This window comes from Staurois parvus, unplaced genomic scaffold, assembly GCF_062004578.1.
Source record: "Staurois parvus isolate SC_StPar_1 unplaced genomic scaffold, SC_StPar_1.0 ptg000114l, whole genome shotgun sequence".
In the NCBI taxonomy this organism is placed as follows: Eukaryota; Metazoa; Chordata; class Amphibia; order Anura; family Ranidae; genus Staurois; species Staurois parvus.
This window is the reverse complement of record NW_028317910.1, coordinates 5,725,522-5,741,305: the sequence shown is the minus strand read 5'-3', so window position 1 is coordinate 5,741,305 and position 15,784 is coordinate 5,725,522. Positions and strand designations below refer to the sequence as shown.

The window sequence follows — 15,784 nt, the reverse complement described above, 5'->3', positions numbered from 1 at the left end:
CAGTGACAGCATCAGTGTTTAGGCCTATGGTCATAGGCTGGACTCATGAACTTTTAAAAAAAAAAGAAAATAAGTCTCCAATGAGCCCAGGGATATGTAGGCACAGGGTTTGCTTAAGCTTCTAAAGTATAGTATAGCGAGTTCTGCAATGTAAAAACTACATTACAGTGTGGATAGCTGGGAAATAAAATCCAGCATATTGTAGTTGCTATTGGACTTAGATGAAGGCATCGAAATATTAGGAGGGAGTAACCTCCCTGAGTTGGGCCAGTTATTACTATTATTATAATAAGGCCCTCTTGGCTTAAGAATAGGGAAAGTGTTTCTAGGATTTGCCTTTTTCGTGCTATGAAGAACATGTGAAGAATAAGCAGCACTATGTGTCTCTATTCAGAGACATAAATGCTCTACGTCCACCAATAAGTCTACAGTAGTCAGCTAGAAGGTGAAGTAGTAACAAGAAATCCAGCTGCATAAAAATCATCCACAGTCTACGTTACAAAGTCAACATTCCCCCTGCACTATGCAAATAGAAGTGCACTAGGCACTGCAGATTATTTGGAGAAGTGTCCGCATCTCTCAGAATAGACATAATAGCAGAGAATTCTGCTTTGTCAGACAGACAGGCTGCACATTTTGAGGACGCCTGAACCAGGGGGATGAAGTGGTATCAGTGGACAACCTTGCTCTGAGCCTGCAGTGGAATCTCTGCCGTTTGTCCCATGTGCTCTCAAGCATCTAATCCACCAGTGCCAGATGAGGATCTTGTCCTGCGGGGTACTCATGGAATGTATGCTGACTTGAGGTGGTTCAGTGTTTCCGGTATGAAGGAATCACAATAAATCAGGCAGCGAGTTCCTATGATTGTGGCTGAGGTGACTGGTGATGTTGTCAGCAGAAATGGCAGCCGAAAGTGCTTTGTCAAGAGTCTCATGAGCACTATGCCACTAGCCAGAGAGGAACTTCCAAAAGTGTGGTAGAAGAAATAACAGCCAATTTTAAATAGGTTTTTTTTTTTTAATATAAATTCTTAATTTATAATCGCACAAGAGCATTTACTTACAAATAGAGAATGTCACATCTACAAAAGATAAGGCACAGTATGGGATTTGAAAAACTCAATTTCACAAGAGATCACAACATGCTGTAGGTGAAAAGGACAAACTTCCTTATTCATTGGTGAGATAAGCAAGAACCATAACATATTTGACAGTGTACAAGCCCTGAGTGTTTGTTTATGATTGTTAAGAAGGGGGGGTTATAGTAGTGGGAAATAAAAGGAGGACAACAGGAAAAAGGGAGAGAAAGAAAAAAAAACAAAAAACAATATTGGGGACGGTGGCAGAGGTAGGAAGTGGTAAAGCAAGGTAGCAACTCACCCTCAGGGGGCATCAGGTTGGTTGAGTATGGAGTGCAGCCTTCCCTTTGTCAGAGGAGATGTATTATTTCTAGTAGAATCAGGTGCTTTTGTAGGTCTCGTATTTATTTTGGGCCGAGAGGACCAAGCCCTCCATGTGGTTTATATTCTATATTTTGTGAAACCAGAGGTCTATGAAAGGGGAGTGTCAGGATCCTTCCATTTCAAGTTGATGCAAGCCTTTGCTGTGTTTAAGAGGTGGCAGAGTACAGATTTCTTATGTCTTGAAAGGTTTTGAGGAATGGTGCAGGAGGAAGAATGCCAGGCAATCAAGAACACTTAAGTATGTACATTTTTGAGTGATCAGTCTGACCTTCTTCCAAAATGGCTGTAGTAATGGGCAAGCCCAAAAAATGTGCAACATTGTACCTGCGTCCATTTTACACCTCCAGCACAAATCCGTGGAATTGTTTGTGTAATTTTGCAGGGGTTCTGTACCACCTTGTGAGAATCTTAAAAGTAGGTTTTTCGGATTTGTGGGCTAGAAGTAGAATCCTTTCCCACTTGGTTAAGAACTGAGGGCAGTAGTCCTCTGTAGGTTGAGAGAGACGGGAGTAGATCAGACAAGGAGTGTTGAAGAGGTTCTTGTGAGTCACACAGTAAAAGTTATTTTAGCATTACCTAAATAAGGAGGGTAAGCGAGACAAGAATACTCAGGGTTAACACTCAAAGTGCAGATTACCCAATATCCCATGCCATTAAAATGCTTGTGTGCTCAGCACTGCAGTATGTCTTCTAGGAATGGAGATTTGGCCTACTTTCACACTGATCTGCAGCAAATAATGCATAGGCCTTTTACCGCGCTGAGTGTTTTTTTTTTTTTTTTTTTTTTTAAAAGGACACGCAACTTAAAAACGGCACTAAAAGCACTTCTCAGAGGCGTTTTTGAGGCGCTTTTCAGGCGTTTCCATTAATTTTAATGGGAAGAGGTATTTTGGGCCTTTTTTTTTTTTTTTTTTAAACTCACCAAACATGCCCCAAAGATGCTGCAAGCAGGAGTTTTTACACTGCACCACAATGCCTCAGTGTGAAAGCATACAGTGAAGGAAATAAGTGTTTGTTTCCCTGCTTATTTTGAATGTTTGCCCACTCACATAGAAATGATCAGTCTACAAATCAAATGGTAGGTGTATTGTAACACTGAGAGACAGAATAGCAACAGAAAATTCAAAAGAAATGCATGTCTAACAAATGATGCACTGATTTGCATGTTCATGAGGGAAATAAGTATTTGATCCCCTATTATTCAGCAGGATTTCTGGCTACCAGGTGTCTCTCATACAGGTAACAAGCTGAGATTAGAAGAAGTCTCTTAAAGGGAGTGCTGCTAATCTCATTTTGTTACCTGTATAAAAAGACACCTATCTACAGGAGCAATCAAACAATCAGATTCCAAACTCTCCACTATGGCAAAGACCAAAGAGCTGTCCAAGGATGTCAGGGACAAGATTGTAGACCTACACAAGGCTGGACTGGGCTACAAAACTATTTCCAAGCAGCTTGGTGAGAAGGTGACAACCGTTGGTGCAATCATTTGCAAATGGAAGAAACACAAAACTACTATCAGTCTCCCTAGGTCTGGTGCACCATGCAAGATCTCACCTCATGGAGTGTCAATGATCATGAGAACAGTGAGGAATCATCCCAGAACTGCACGTGAGGATCCAGTCAATGATCTCCAGGCAGCTGGGACCACAGTCACCAAGAAAACAATTGGTAACACGCTACGCCGACAAGAATTGAAATCCTGCAGTGCCCGCAAGGTCCCTCTGCTCAAGAAAGCACATGTCCAGGCACATCTGAAGTTTGCCACTGAACATCTGAATGATGCAGAGGACGACTGGTTGAAAGTGTTATGGTCAGATGAGACCAAAATCGAGCTCTCTGGCATCAACTCAACTAGCCGTGACTCCAAGAACACCATCCCAACTGTCAAACATAAATAAGAAAACAACAGCAGTGAGCGCTAATCCTGATAGCGGCTGAGCACTCTAAGCAACCAATAAAACTTAAAAGCAATAACATAAAAATAGTGCAGCGCTGAAATGGTGACAATATGACAGAAAAATAGTCCACTAAAAGTCTTGTTCATATGAACGTATCCAGTGTCAGATGTGAATTCAGGATTGGTGATGCGTGTGGAAATGGCTGGAAAACGCACTCACCAGAAGTAAGACACATAAACGCAGTGTGCATTTAAAGCTCATGGGTCATCAATCCAGAGGGAAGTAAAGCTGGTCCGGTTACAGGAATGGTGGGTCCCTCCTCCGTAGATGCAGCAACAGATCTTCCTTCTCGCGATTAGAAGTAGAATTCCAAGGTCCAGGTTCTGCAAGCAAAAGCTCCTCAAGGGAGTTTTAGGGAAGGACACCCATAGTGAAGTAGGTCATAAAAGGCAGCTTTATTCAAAATAGTGATATCCAATTCAAAGCAGGCAGGTATCATACAGATGTGTCAGCAAGACAACTAACCCTGGTACTTCGAATAGTGGCCGCCGGGCCTCCACGTGGCTCCGGCGGCGTAGCGTCTCGACGTCCAGGCTCCTCCTTACGCGTTACGTGCGCACGCACATCTTCAGAGGTATGGAACCATTGACCAGTCAACTGTCAAACATGGTGGTGGAAACATTCTGCTTTGGGGGTGTTTTTCTTCTAAGGGGACAGGACAACTGCACCGTATCAAAGGGATGATGGACGGGGCAGTGTACCGTCAAATCTTGGGTGAGAACCTTCTTCCCTCAGCCAGGGCATTGAAAATGGGTCATGGATGGGTGTTCCAGTATGACAATGACCCAAAACACACAGCCAAGGCAACAAAGGAGTGGCTCAAAAAGGAGCACATTAAGGTCCTGGAGTGGCCTAGCCAGTCTCCAGACCTTAATCCGATTGAAAATCTATGGAGGGAGCTGAAAGTTCGAGTTGCCAAACGTCAGCCACCAAACCTTAATGACTTGGAGAGTGTCTGTCAAGAGGAGTGGGTCAAAATCCCTCCTGAGATGTGTGCAAACCTGGTGGCCAACTACAGGAAACGTCTGACCTCTGATTGCCAACAAGGGATTTGCCACCAAGTACTAAGTCATGTTTTGTGAAGGGGATCAAATACTTATTTCCCTCATAAACATGCAATTCAGTGCATCATTTGTTAGACATGCATTTCTTTTGAATTTTTTGTTGCTATTCTGTCTCTCAGTGTTACAATACACCTACCATTCGATTTTTAGACTGATCATTTCTTTGTGAGTGGGCAAACATTCCAAATCAGCAGGGGATCAAATACTTATTTCCTTCACTGTACATAGATATACATTCACATACATAGGGAAGCATTTTTCTTGAGCTTTTCAAGCATTTTTTTTTATGCAAAAATGCTTCAAAAACTCCACAGTGTGAAAGTAGCCTTAATGAGATTTTTCAATTAGATGTAAAATCCATTTCTTGGAATACAGTACAGGGCAAAGGCAGATTTCAAGAAAACTAGGAAATTGGAAAATATGTGACGATCACCATCTAACACAGGAGAGGGTGACCTGTGTGCTGTTTTCCAAGAAATGGATTTTTAAAAGTAAAGCAGCCCATAGATGAGCACTTTTATGTTCAACCAGTGGATTGGATGAAAAAAACAAACCTGATTCCCCTCATCCACACATTAGAGGTGGATGGGGGAATCCTCCTGCCTAGCTATTGTATAGGGGAAGTCCCCCTTGCTGTCAGAATACACTGGTCAGCATTGCAGGTTATGACCTGCAGTACTGAACAAGCAGGGAAAGTCCAACAGGGTGGTTGTACAGAAGTTGACCGGTAGATCGACTCCTGTATAACCACAGTGCACATACAGTTAGGTCCATATATATTTGGCACAGGCACAATTTTCATACTTTTGGCTCTGTATGCCACCAGAATAAAAACGAAACAATCCAAATTAATTTGAAGTGCAGACTTTCAGCTTTAATTCAAGGGGTTGAATTTTGTTAAGAATCCCTTACTGGCAATGACTGCCTAAAGTCTGGAACCCATGGACATTACCAAAGACTGGGCTTCCTCCTGATTCTTTGCCAGGCTCTAATTGCTGCTGTCTTCAGTTCTTCTTTGTGGGTCTTTCTGCCTTCAGTTTTGCCTTCAGTAAGTTAAATGCATGCTCAATTGGGTTGAGATCAGGTGATTGACTTGGCAATTGCAGAATATTCCACTTCTTTTCCTTAAAAAGCTCCTGGGTTGCTTTTGCAGTGTGTTGTGCATCATTGTCCATCTGTACTGTGAAGCGCCGTCCAATCAACTTTGCTGCATTTGGCTGAATCTGGGCTCACAGTATCTCTCTAAACCCTGCAGAATTCATCCGGCTGCTTCTGTCACATCATCAATAAACACAAATGACCCAGTGCCACTGCAAGCCATGCATGCCCATGCCATCACACTGCCTCCACCATGTTTTACAGATTACGTTGTGTGCTTTGGATCATGAGCTGTTCCAAGCCTTCTCCACACTTTTTTTCTTCCTGTCATTCTGGTACAGATTAATCTTAGTTTTATCCGTTCAAAGAATGCTTTTCCAGAACTGGTCTGGCTTTTTTAGATTTTTTTTGGCAAAGTCTATTCTGGGTTTTCTATTCTTCAGGCTTATGAATGGTTTGCACCTTGTGGTGAACCCTCTGTATTTGCTCTTGTGAAGTCTTCTGTTGATTGTACATTTTGACAATGATACGCCCACCTCTGGAGAGTGTCCTTCACTTGTCTGGATATTGTGAATGGGTTTTTCTTTACCATAGAGAGGATCCTGCGATCATCCACCACTGTCTTCCGTGGACGTCCATGCCTTTTCATGTTGCTGAGCTCATTAGTGCGTTCTTCTATCCTCAGAATGTACCAAACTGTTGATTTGGCCACTCACAATGTTGCTGCTACCTCTTTGGTGGATTTGTTTTGTTTTTGAAGCCCTACAATGGCCTGTTTCACTTGCATGGACAGCTCCTTCGAACGCATGATGTAGGTTCGCAGCAATAGATTCCAAATGCAACTACCACACTTAGAATTAACTCCAGACCTTTTACCTGCTTAATTGATAAAGAAATAATGAAGGAGTAGCCCACACCTGACCATAAAAAAAAACAGCTTTTGATTCAATTGTCCAATTACTTTTGGTCCCTTGAAAAAGGGGGGATGGCTACTCAAGAGCTGTAATTCCTAAACCTTTCCTCCAATTTGGATGTACATACCCTCAAATTAAATTAATTAAGAGTGTGCACTTTCAGCCCATATCCATTATATAACTATAGATTGAATATGTTTTGGTAAATACCTGAAAAAAAACCAAAAATGGTGCCTGTGTCCAAATATATATGGACCTAACTGTACATGGATCAAAATCCGGCTGGTCCCTGCTGAATCCAGCCAAATTTCTATTCATGCATGGCCGGCGTAAGTCATAAAATTCCATTTTCTTGATCATACAGTGCATGACACAGAGGCAGCTTCAGAGACAACTGGAACTGCAAAAAAAAGAAGAAAAAAAAAAAGAAGGAATAGACTGCCGTCTGAAGCACTTTGCAGCCAAAAAGCAAAATCAGCTGAGACCTGAGTACGCAGTAAAACTTCGTAAGTGCCTGAACCGAAGGCCAGGTGGCAGCCTTAGAAGTTTGCAACATAAAAGCTTTTAAAAGTGCAGGATGTCTAGTAGAAGGAGACTTCACAAGAACAGCAAAAACTCTATCCTGCAGAACGTAGACCCTAAAACACAACCTGACAGATCCACATAGAAATGGTCGAACAAGTTACAGGGAAGCCCCTTGTAAGGTCCCTCTGGAAGCACAAAAAGGGAATCAGATTGTCTAATGGAGGTAACGAGAGCAAGATAGACTAACCGTTTAAACCACATTTAGAAAAAGAACACCAAGGGTGCTTTGGAGTAGGACAAAAGTATGGAAAGCACAACATCCTGATGGAGGTGAAAGGAAAAGAACACTTTAAGCAAAAAATACTTTAGGTTGAGTAACAACCTGATTCTTGTGAACTACCAGTAAGGGCTCCTTACAAGATAAGGCTGCCAGCTCCAACACTACCCTCGAGATGATGGAAATCAGAAAAACAACCTTATGAGTATGGTAAGCTAAAGAAACATTGATATTCGGTTCCCCTGAAGTCCCGTTGAAGTGCTGTAGAATGTCTTGGGGGGGGCCTTGCAAAAAGTGAGCCATTGTTTAAATGTCCTTTGACAATACCGTACGTGTTCTCAACAGAAGATCATCCAGATATCCCAAAATATGAACTCCCTGAAAATAAATAAGGCAAGGAACCGGGTCCATAACCTTTGAGCACATTCGAGAGGCTGTGGACAACACAAATTGAAAATGTTTCTTTTCCAGGGCAAATTGTAGAAACAGTTGATGTGGAGGATAAATAGGGACATAAAGCCAGGAAGTCCCATTGCTGAAAAGTAGATACAGTATGACTGTCTTGGCAGATTCCATGTGAAATTTTCAGATTCTCAAATACATGTTGAGGACCTTGAAGTCTAAATTGGGATGGTCGTCTGTTTGGTTTTGAAACTGTAAACGAACTGGAGTAAAAGCCTCAAAACCTTTCCTTGGAGGTGAAGCTGAAGAACCTACTGCAGAGAAGTAAAGTAGGCTAGAATTTATAATGTTGGGAGGGGCGGAGATTGAAACTCCAGTTTGTAGACTTGGGTGGTGACAGACTGAACTCAGAGGTCTAGTGAATGGCTCGATGGGTTATGGTGGGAGGTGATAATGTTATGAAGTGTCCTGTACCCAGACAGTCGAAAAGGCCAACAGACATCTCCACACTCAGTTCTGGGGGGGGGGGTTGTTGACACTTTGTCACTGGGCAGAGAACTTGTCAACCAGGTTTGCTTTTGAATAGCAAACACGGCATTTAAAAAAACATCTGTCTACATGAGCCCTTAAATCACCTCCCCCACAAACAAGAAAAAAAAAAATGCCTGCAAATGAAGACTTACACTCACTTGTCCTACTGCATATTTCTTTGATCTTCATTCCCTTGCAGAGCAACAGCCTGTTCACATCTGATAAGTTCTTGAAAAGAAGAGTGTAAAGTCCCCCCCCCCCCACCCTGGGCAATGGCCCACTTCAGTTTCCTATAATTACTGGAATAGGTGTGATCCGTACATCATGAATGCACATTTTAAGTAAACATTTAGTGGGAGAGCAGGAATGAAGAAGCCAACGGAGTATGGATGACAGTGAGAGTTACATTATACATCTTAAAATACATTATAAACAATATATCAAACAAGGGGGGAGGGAAATAGTATATCAAACAAGGGGGAAGGGGTTAAAACAGACACCCTCACAGTCTTTACACTCACACAGCTAGGTGCAGAGGACACAGGGACACTTTCTGGGCTCAACGTCCTTCTCAACTGGAAATCCAGGTCTTCCAGGGGCTGCTGGGACTGCAATGAGAAGCAGGGAGGGTCAGGAGGGGTCCTTGGGATACCCTACCTATATGGAGTTCAGTAAGGGGAAGCAGTGGAATCTACACCTGTTTTGCTGTCTTTTCACTCAATATTGAGTGTGACTGTACTGGAAGAGTGACAGACAAGAAGGTATGGGACAAAGGGTAAGGCAAAAGGGCATGCACAAGACAAGGGGTCATATCCATTAAGAGGTTACATGGAAGAAAAAAGGGTTCATGCTGCACCTGAGTTAGTGAAGGTCCAGGAAGAGGAGGTGGCGGTTCGCCAAGCGGGCTCCCCACTGTGCTCTCTGCCCCGGTCGGGAGCACCTACAGGACAGGGATATTTAGGGTCATCAGACAAAGTTTTACATACACAACCTGTTTATCTGTGCTGTAATACTCAATAGCACTCCACCTATTAGAGATAAGACCACCCTTTTTCTGTTAGAGTATCTTAACAGAACAGCCACAAAGACAGGATAGAACCTGTTTAGGCAAAACCACCAGGGTGACGTTCATGATAACACAAATGATCCAAAAAGAGCAGAGAAAGCTTTCTCACTTAGAGAGACAAACTGTCACTAACCGTTCAGGGTAATGTGACGGAGTCTGCACATAGGCCACCCCCCCGTTTATTTACCCAGCCACATTCCCTTATTGCCCCTCCACAGCGGTGAGCCTTTGCCAACGCCAGCTGGTCCCGGTTCAGCAGGGACCGGCTGAATTTTGATCCATATGGGCACTCTGGTTGTACATGAGTCGACTTACTAAAATTCAGCCAGCTCAGCATGGATTGGCTGAATTTAAATCCATGTATGGCCACTGTGGTTGAACAGAAGTTGATCTACTGATCGACTTTTGTACAACCACGCTGTCAGGTTTTTACTTGCTTGGTCAGCGCCACAGGCTATTGCCAGCAGCATTGATCAGTGTATTCAGATTTTAGAAAAGCCTCCCCATTGTCAGAATACAAACAGCTTAGCAGGAAGATTCCCCCATGCACCTGGACTTTGTGGATGTATGGACTGCCTAAAGCCCCGCATACAGGACCAGAAAATTGTACAAAAAATGTCGCTTTGAAAGCGATCGTACGATAATCTGATCAATAGTTCACAGCAATCGTCCGAAATTACTCGAAGGGACAAGCATGAAAAATGTCATACGAAACCAGAAAATATGATTTGAATTTAACTAGTACAGATTTTGTACGAAAATACAGTACAATACATTACATCATTTCCGAATGTTTGTGCTGTCGTACAAGAATTTTCATAACTTTAGTAACCTCTTCACTTTCGATATGAAACTAGCAAAAAAAAAAAAAAAAAAAAAATAGACTGTCATTCGTTCGATATTCTCAACAAGTATACGGGGCTTTAGACCCTTGTTAATGAGAGATTTTACTGCTTCCTGACAATCATCCTTTCAGCAGGGCATCCAATTGGAATGTGCTGAAAACAAAGTGTATGCTGACAGGTGCAGGAGTAAGACATTAAAATCCCTTAGTTCTAAGGACCTCTTCAAACTAGAAGACTGGTAGTAGAGATTGGTAGAGCCAACAAATATTTCTGCTTAGGTTTCCTTAACATTTGACATCTCATTAAGCCACTCCCTCCTACCAAATCCCAATATCCATTGAAAACCCTTCAAGCAGCCTGTGGTGGAAGATTTTCTAAAAAGCTAGAAAGGTGAATGGCTTGAAGAGAAAGAAGCTGAGAACCTGGTTACAAATTGTATTCAAGATCAATGGGCTGTATAGACCTGGAGCCCCTAGTTTTTAAGCTTTGCAAGTTCAGAGTTTCACTTCCAGAGGAGATGCATCTTTGTTAATTGAATGCAAGAAGCAGCCTCTCAATATTAGGAGCCGGACACCATCCTTCAAAAAGACACTGTCATTAACTGAAGATCCTTAAAAAGGCACACCTGTAAAAGACTGGATACTTCCCTTTCCTGCTGCCCGCACCAACAAATGCAACACTAATCCTGAGAACTGGTTCCCCACATTCTCAGTCTGCTAGGACACCAGCTCTTTAGGGACTGTTAACATCCTGGGTCCATGCAAGCTATCAATGGTTTCTCCTGCTGACCTTTACTCATTACAGAACACAGCAGTGACGTGAAGGTCAGCAAGAGGGACCACAGAGATGCAGGGGATCCAGGAGATCAGTACACTCCCAGAAATGTTCGTTTTGCAGCGGATTTCATTGGATGATTTCTCGCGGATTGAAACGGAATTTGGCAGCGGAAAAAAAATAAGCATTCATGTCCTTTAAGTTTGCCTTTTTCAGATCTTTGTAGCTGTGCACAGGGTTATATAAAGGAAACCTGCCAGGGCAGAAATGTACAGGCTAACTGTATCCACTAGCAGGAATATGCTAGCTTCCCAAGTATCAAAATGACTTGCTTCAATGCATTTTGAGTGACTACAGATACAGCATTTAGTGAGTACTTGTCCCTCATCAAAGGCTGAAAATAAAAAAAAAATTTAAGCAAATACAGCTAAATATATTTTCAAATGGAAGTCCGCAGTCTCCTCTAAGGTATTTCTCCTATGAAAGGTCTTCACTGACCCTTTCGCTCCCAAACCCATTTTTTGCATGTTTAAAAAAAAAAAAAACGCTAGGCCTGGTCATTCCAATAAGAATGTCTGCCTGTTCTCATCGTGCAATGCAGCCAGTAAAGAGGACAAATAGAGAGTTAGGATAGACTGTCACAGCCTCTCAAGCTGTTGAATATAGATTAGAAGTGAGCATTCGAGTTAGTATTTTGAAAAAACAGTAGAGAAGAATGACTGTCTGAAACAATATTTCCAGATATTTCATTTTACAAATTGACAATTAGGGGCAAGAGAACTGATCTGTAGATTGGGAAAATATAGCAAACCTGTCTTTTTCTTTTTTCTCGATATTCTAGAATGTGCATGAAAGGTCCCCCCTATATACGAAGATGAATTTAGTTAGCACTAGGGTAACAAAGCTAACCCTAAAGGTGGCCTAAAACGGATCAAAATTTAGCCGGTTCAGCAGGGACTGGCTGAATTTCGATACAAGTGTGGCCAATGCAGTTAAACAGAAGTTGATCTTCCCATCAACTTCTGTTCAACTGCCCTGTTGGATAAAAGCCTCTTGAGCCACAGCTGCATGCAATTGCTGCCGCACACAGAAGGTTTCTACCTTTGTGCATAGAATACATAAAGGTTAGAAACCTTGAGCCTTCAGAACCACTTTAACAAATATATTTTCTTCATCCACATTATAGGTGGGGGAGGCATGTGACCAGGGTAGTAGTAGTAGTTTACAGCAGATAGCATGGAAGATAACACTGTATGAGATATCTTGCTACCACATGGGAATTGCTAAGACACTATACGTCTGGCAAAAATCAAATATTTTCTGAACCTGCCAAAAATTATTTAGCCAAAAAACAAAAGAAAATGAATGCAGCCACCACACCCAAAGATGGGTAATTCACAATATATTAAATTTTTTGTTCTTGGGTTTAGATATGCTGACTGAATGGTCTCATTGTGGCTTATTTACACCAGCATGCATTACAACTTATCACACTGTTTATTTATTTATTTTTTTTTACTTTCCTAAGTGTCACAAATTACACTTCAAGCAACCCTATGGTTTTCTATGTGCCCTTTGCACGGGGCCGTATGGTTTTCTATGTGCCCTTTGTCATGATGTGAACAAGCCCTTAAGGCTGGTACACACAGGGTGAATATCGGCCAGTATTGGCCGGTTCAAAAGAAAGCAACCCATGTGTACACCAGCCTGTGCGGCTTCTGTTGAATGGGCATGCTGAAAAAACAGCAGCCGATCAGCACCTGCAGGCAAATGGCTGCGAGCACTGACCAGTGTGTTCTGGTGGGGGGGGGTTTGGGTGTCAGTCCCCCTGTCAGAACACAATAGCTCAGCGGGGAGAATGCTGCACTATAACATAGCACTGAAAGCTCCTCAGTATTTATTTTGTTCAGCCTGCTGGGATGAACGAAAAAAAAAAAAGAACTGCTCATTATGTTTTGTTCTCTGCAGTCTAGACAATTGGCATATTCATATTCGGGGTCATACACAAACAAAATGGTGCTCAAATGTTAAGCATCAGATTTTCCAATTCACTGAAGAATGCATGGATGCCTAAAGAAATGAAAAAAAAAAAAAAAAAAAAAAAAAAAGCAAAACAAAAAATACTAAAATGAAATGCTTCCAGAAATTGAAAAAAAGAAAAGAAAAAAACCCGAAAAGTTTTTAATTGATTCTGCCTACTACTGTTTCACAATTATTCATTTAACTCACTTTAAACACCTTCAACATAGTGAATCTGTACTGTAGCAAACAATGCTATAAACCAGGAGCGTAGAAGAGGCCAGGGTTGGATTTGAACTTTCCAGTATTGTTAGAATATTGGGTTATAAAGAAGGCCTAAACTGTAGAACCAGGCCATCAAACACTGGCTTTGGAGTTTTAAAAAGTGTCTCTGCAGAGCTCCTTGCTTTTTATATCACACATCCCACGACTGTGCACTAGGCAGCTGATATAAGCAGGGTTTTTAGTGATAGTGAATAAAGGTCACATGACCCTCCATGCTGGCTTTGAGTCATGGAACTGGAGCAGTCTAGCAAAAGTGACAGTTGGAGGGTTGAGAAACTATTTAAGGGCTCTTGCTATGGGGCACTCAGCGGGGGAAAAGGAACCAGGAGCGCCGGTGGGGGACCCCAGAAGAAGAGGATTGGGGCTGCTCTGTTCAAAACCATTGAACAGAGCAGGTAAGTATGGCGTTTGTTATTTATTAAAAAAAAATATACATTTACAATCACTTGTTAGGCAAGTCCATCTAGATCTGCTAGCGCAGATAACACTGCTATCAAAAAGGTGTTTATGCTGCTCCTCCAAAGGAGTCAACGGGTGAAAAAAAGCCTAGATGTAGCCACAACATTACCAAACTGACAAGCTGCAATATAATACATTTTGTTTCTGGCTTTCACATGCTTTAATGCAGTTTAGGTCCATTTTATGACCTGCACTGGTTATACAGCTTGTCTGTTGCTATGACAGAGCTAGATTATGCCCTCAAAGATACAGAGATGAGATACCCTGTTGTCACTCAGTATCTCAATTGTCACTCAGTATCTCAATTAGGAACTAAACCTTTCTACCACCCTTCCATCTTACAAATACCATTTATAAAATGTGACAGTTTCAAAGGCTGCATTCATATTTTCCGCACAGCTTAACTCGATTAGTACTACATAGGTTCTTGTATAACCAATTTCAATTTTATAATAAAAGATCAAGCAGCTAAAATATTAAATAATTAACCAAGCGATCATACTGAGGTAAGACTAGGTGATGTGATGAAAACTAGGGTTTATGTAATGAGGATGCGAAATTGCACATTTGTAGTGGCGATGGCACAACTTACCGGTACTCTGCTGAGTGGGGGCTTTGAGGGAGGGGTCCCAGCTTTTCCAGTAGCTGCAGTGGCAGCTGCTGCAGAAACATAGGTGACTGGGGTAACAGCCTGTCCAGGAGTCACACCTTGGCCTAAGCCGGGCATGCCAGACTGTCCTAGAGGTAAACTGGTGGGCGGTGCAGTAGATGTAGGCTTGGTCTGGGTGGAGACCGTGGTCGATGGAGGTCCAGGCAAGGGAACACCCTCTTGTCCAATCGCAGCTTCTTGTGGGGTTAAGCTATGCGGTGCGCCAACGCTGCCATGCTCACTAAAAAGCGACCTAAGCTTCTCTTCCAAGGTCTTGATATCATCTATTCCAGACTTTGTCAGACTGTCTTCACCTTCAATAGAATGGGTGTGAGGAAGACCGGGGCCCATGCTAGGCAGTGTCTGACCATGTTGTAATGTATGCTGAACAGCGGGCATCTGGTGATTTACAGGCACAACTCCAGACATAGAAACCTGAGAGCCAAGTGGTGTGGACACTGTCCCGCCTGTTTGTGATAAAACTGGCGTTGTTGCGATTGTTGTTGGAAGATGAGTGGGATGAATAATAGGCGCATTGCCAGCCACTGCAATGCCGGAAGCTGCCACTCCTGCATATGTGAGAGGTGCAGAGATAGGGAGGGACATACCCACTGTACTTATGGTAGCAGTGGCCTCTGCTGGTTTGTTCGTAACATCTGGATGAGCAGAGCTGGAGGTGACACTTTCCACAAAGCTTGGAGTGGAGGTGCTACTGCTCAGCTGGACTTGCGCTGGCGTCACAGTGCTCATAACTGGTGCTGACACAGATGTGTGAGACAGGGTACTGGCTATACTGCCTACTGGCAGCTGCAACGGAGGAGACGTAAGGGTCTGTGGTACGACTGCAGAAGTACTCGTGGGTGGAAGTGACTGTGTAGGGGGTGATGCCACTGTCCCAGGAGCCACAGGCATGCCCACAACTAGAGGCAAAGCAGGAAGTGATGTCACAGCTGGAGGTACACATGTGGGTGCAGAAACCCCAGATATAACTCCTGTAGTCAGTGGCTGAGTAGACACAGTGGTGATTGCAGGCACGTTGCTTGGCATAATGCTGGGGGCTGACACTCCTGTAATGGTAGGAGTCACAACACTTTCCACCGACGGCTGTGCCACTCCAGATTGCAGGCTGCTGGGAGCAGTTGTAGATGGAGGCAGGCCGGATAATCCTCCTGAGAAGGGCCCAGTGAGATTAGTTAGAGATGGTGGAAATGGAGGTCCAGTTTGATTAAAAACTGGTGGAGCTGTACTGGGACCATCAGCCATCTGAGACTGTCGAAGCTCTGCAAAGGCATTATGGAGACTGACAGATGATGCAGAGTGAGAGAGGTTCATCCCAGGTGCATGAGAAGTGGAAACTGCGATGCCAGGAACATGGGAAGTGGGAACTAAAATAAATAAATAAATAAATAAATTAATTTAATAATAATAATAATATATATATATATATATATAT

The 15,784-nt window shown here is 42.8% G+C and overlaps 1 protein-coding gene across 19 annotated transcripts in view; it reads right to left on the bottom strand.

Moving 5' to 3' along the window:
- The window catches only part of WNK1 (WNK lysine deficient protein kinase 1), a 239,269-nt gene that overhangs the window by 31,709 nt on the left and 191,776 nt on the right, over nt 1-15,784 (bottom strand). For 16 of the 19 annotated variants that reach the window (XM_089671778.1, XM_089671779.1, XM_089671786.1 and 13 more), the window contains 3 exons: nt 14,275-15,716; nt 9,091-9,174; nt 8,756-8,842 (listed from right to left, as the gene is read on the bottom strand). In XM_089671778.1, the coding sequence (XP_089527904.1) occupies nt 8,756-8,842; nt 9,091-9,174; nt 14,275-15,716 (1,613 nt within the window). The remainder of the gene's footprint in view (nt 1-8,755; nt 8,843-9,090; nt 9,175-14,274; nt 15,717-15,784) is intronic. The other 3 variants (XM_089671781.1, XM_089671780.1, XM_089671783.1) reach the window with 3 other exon arrangements.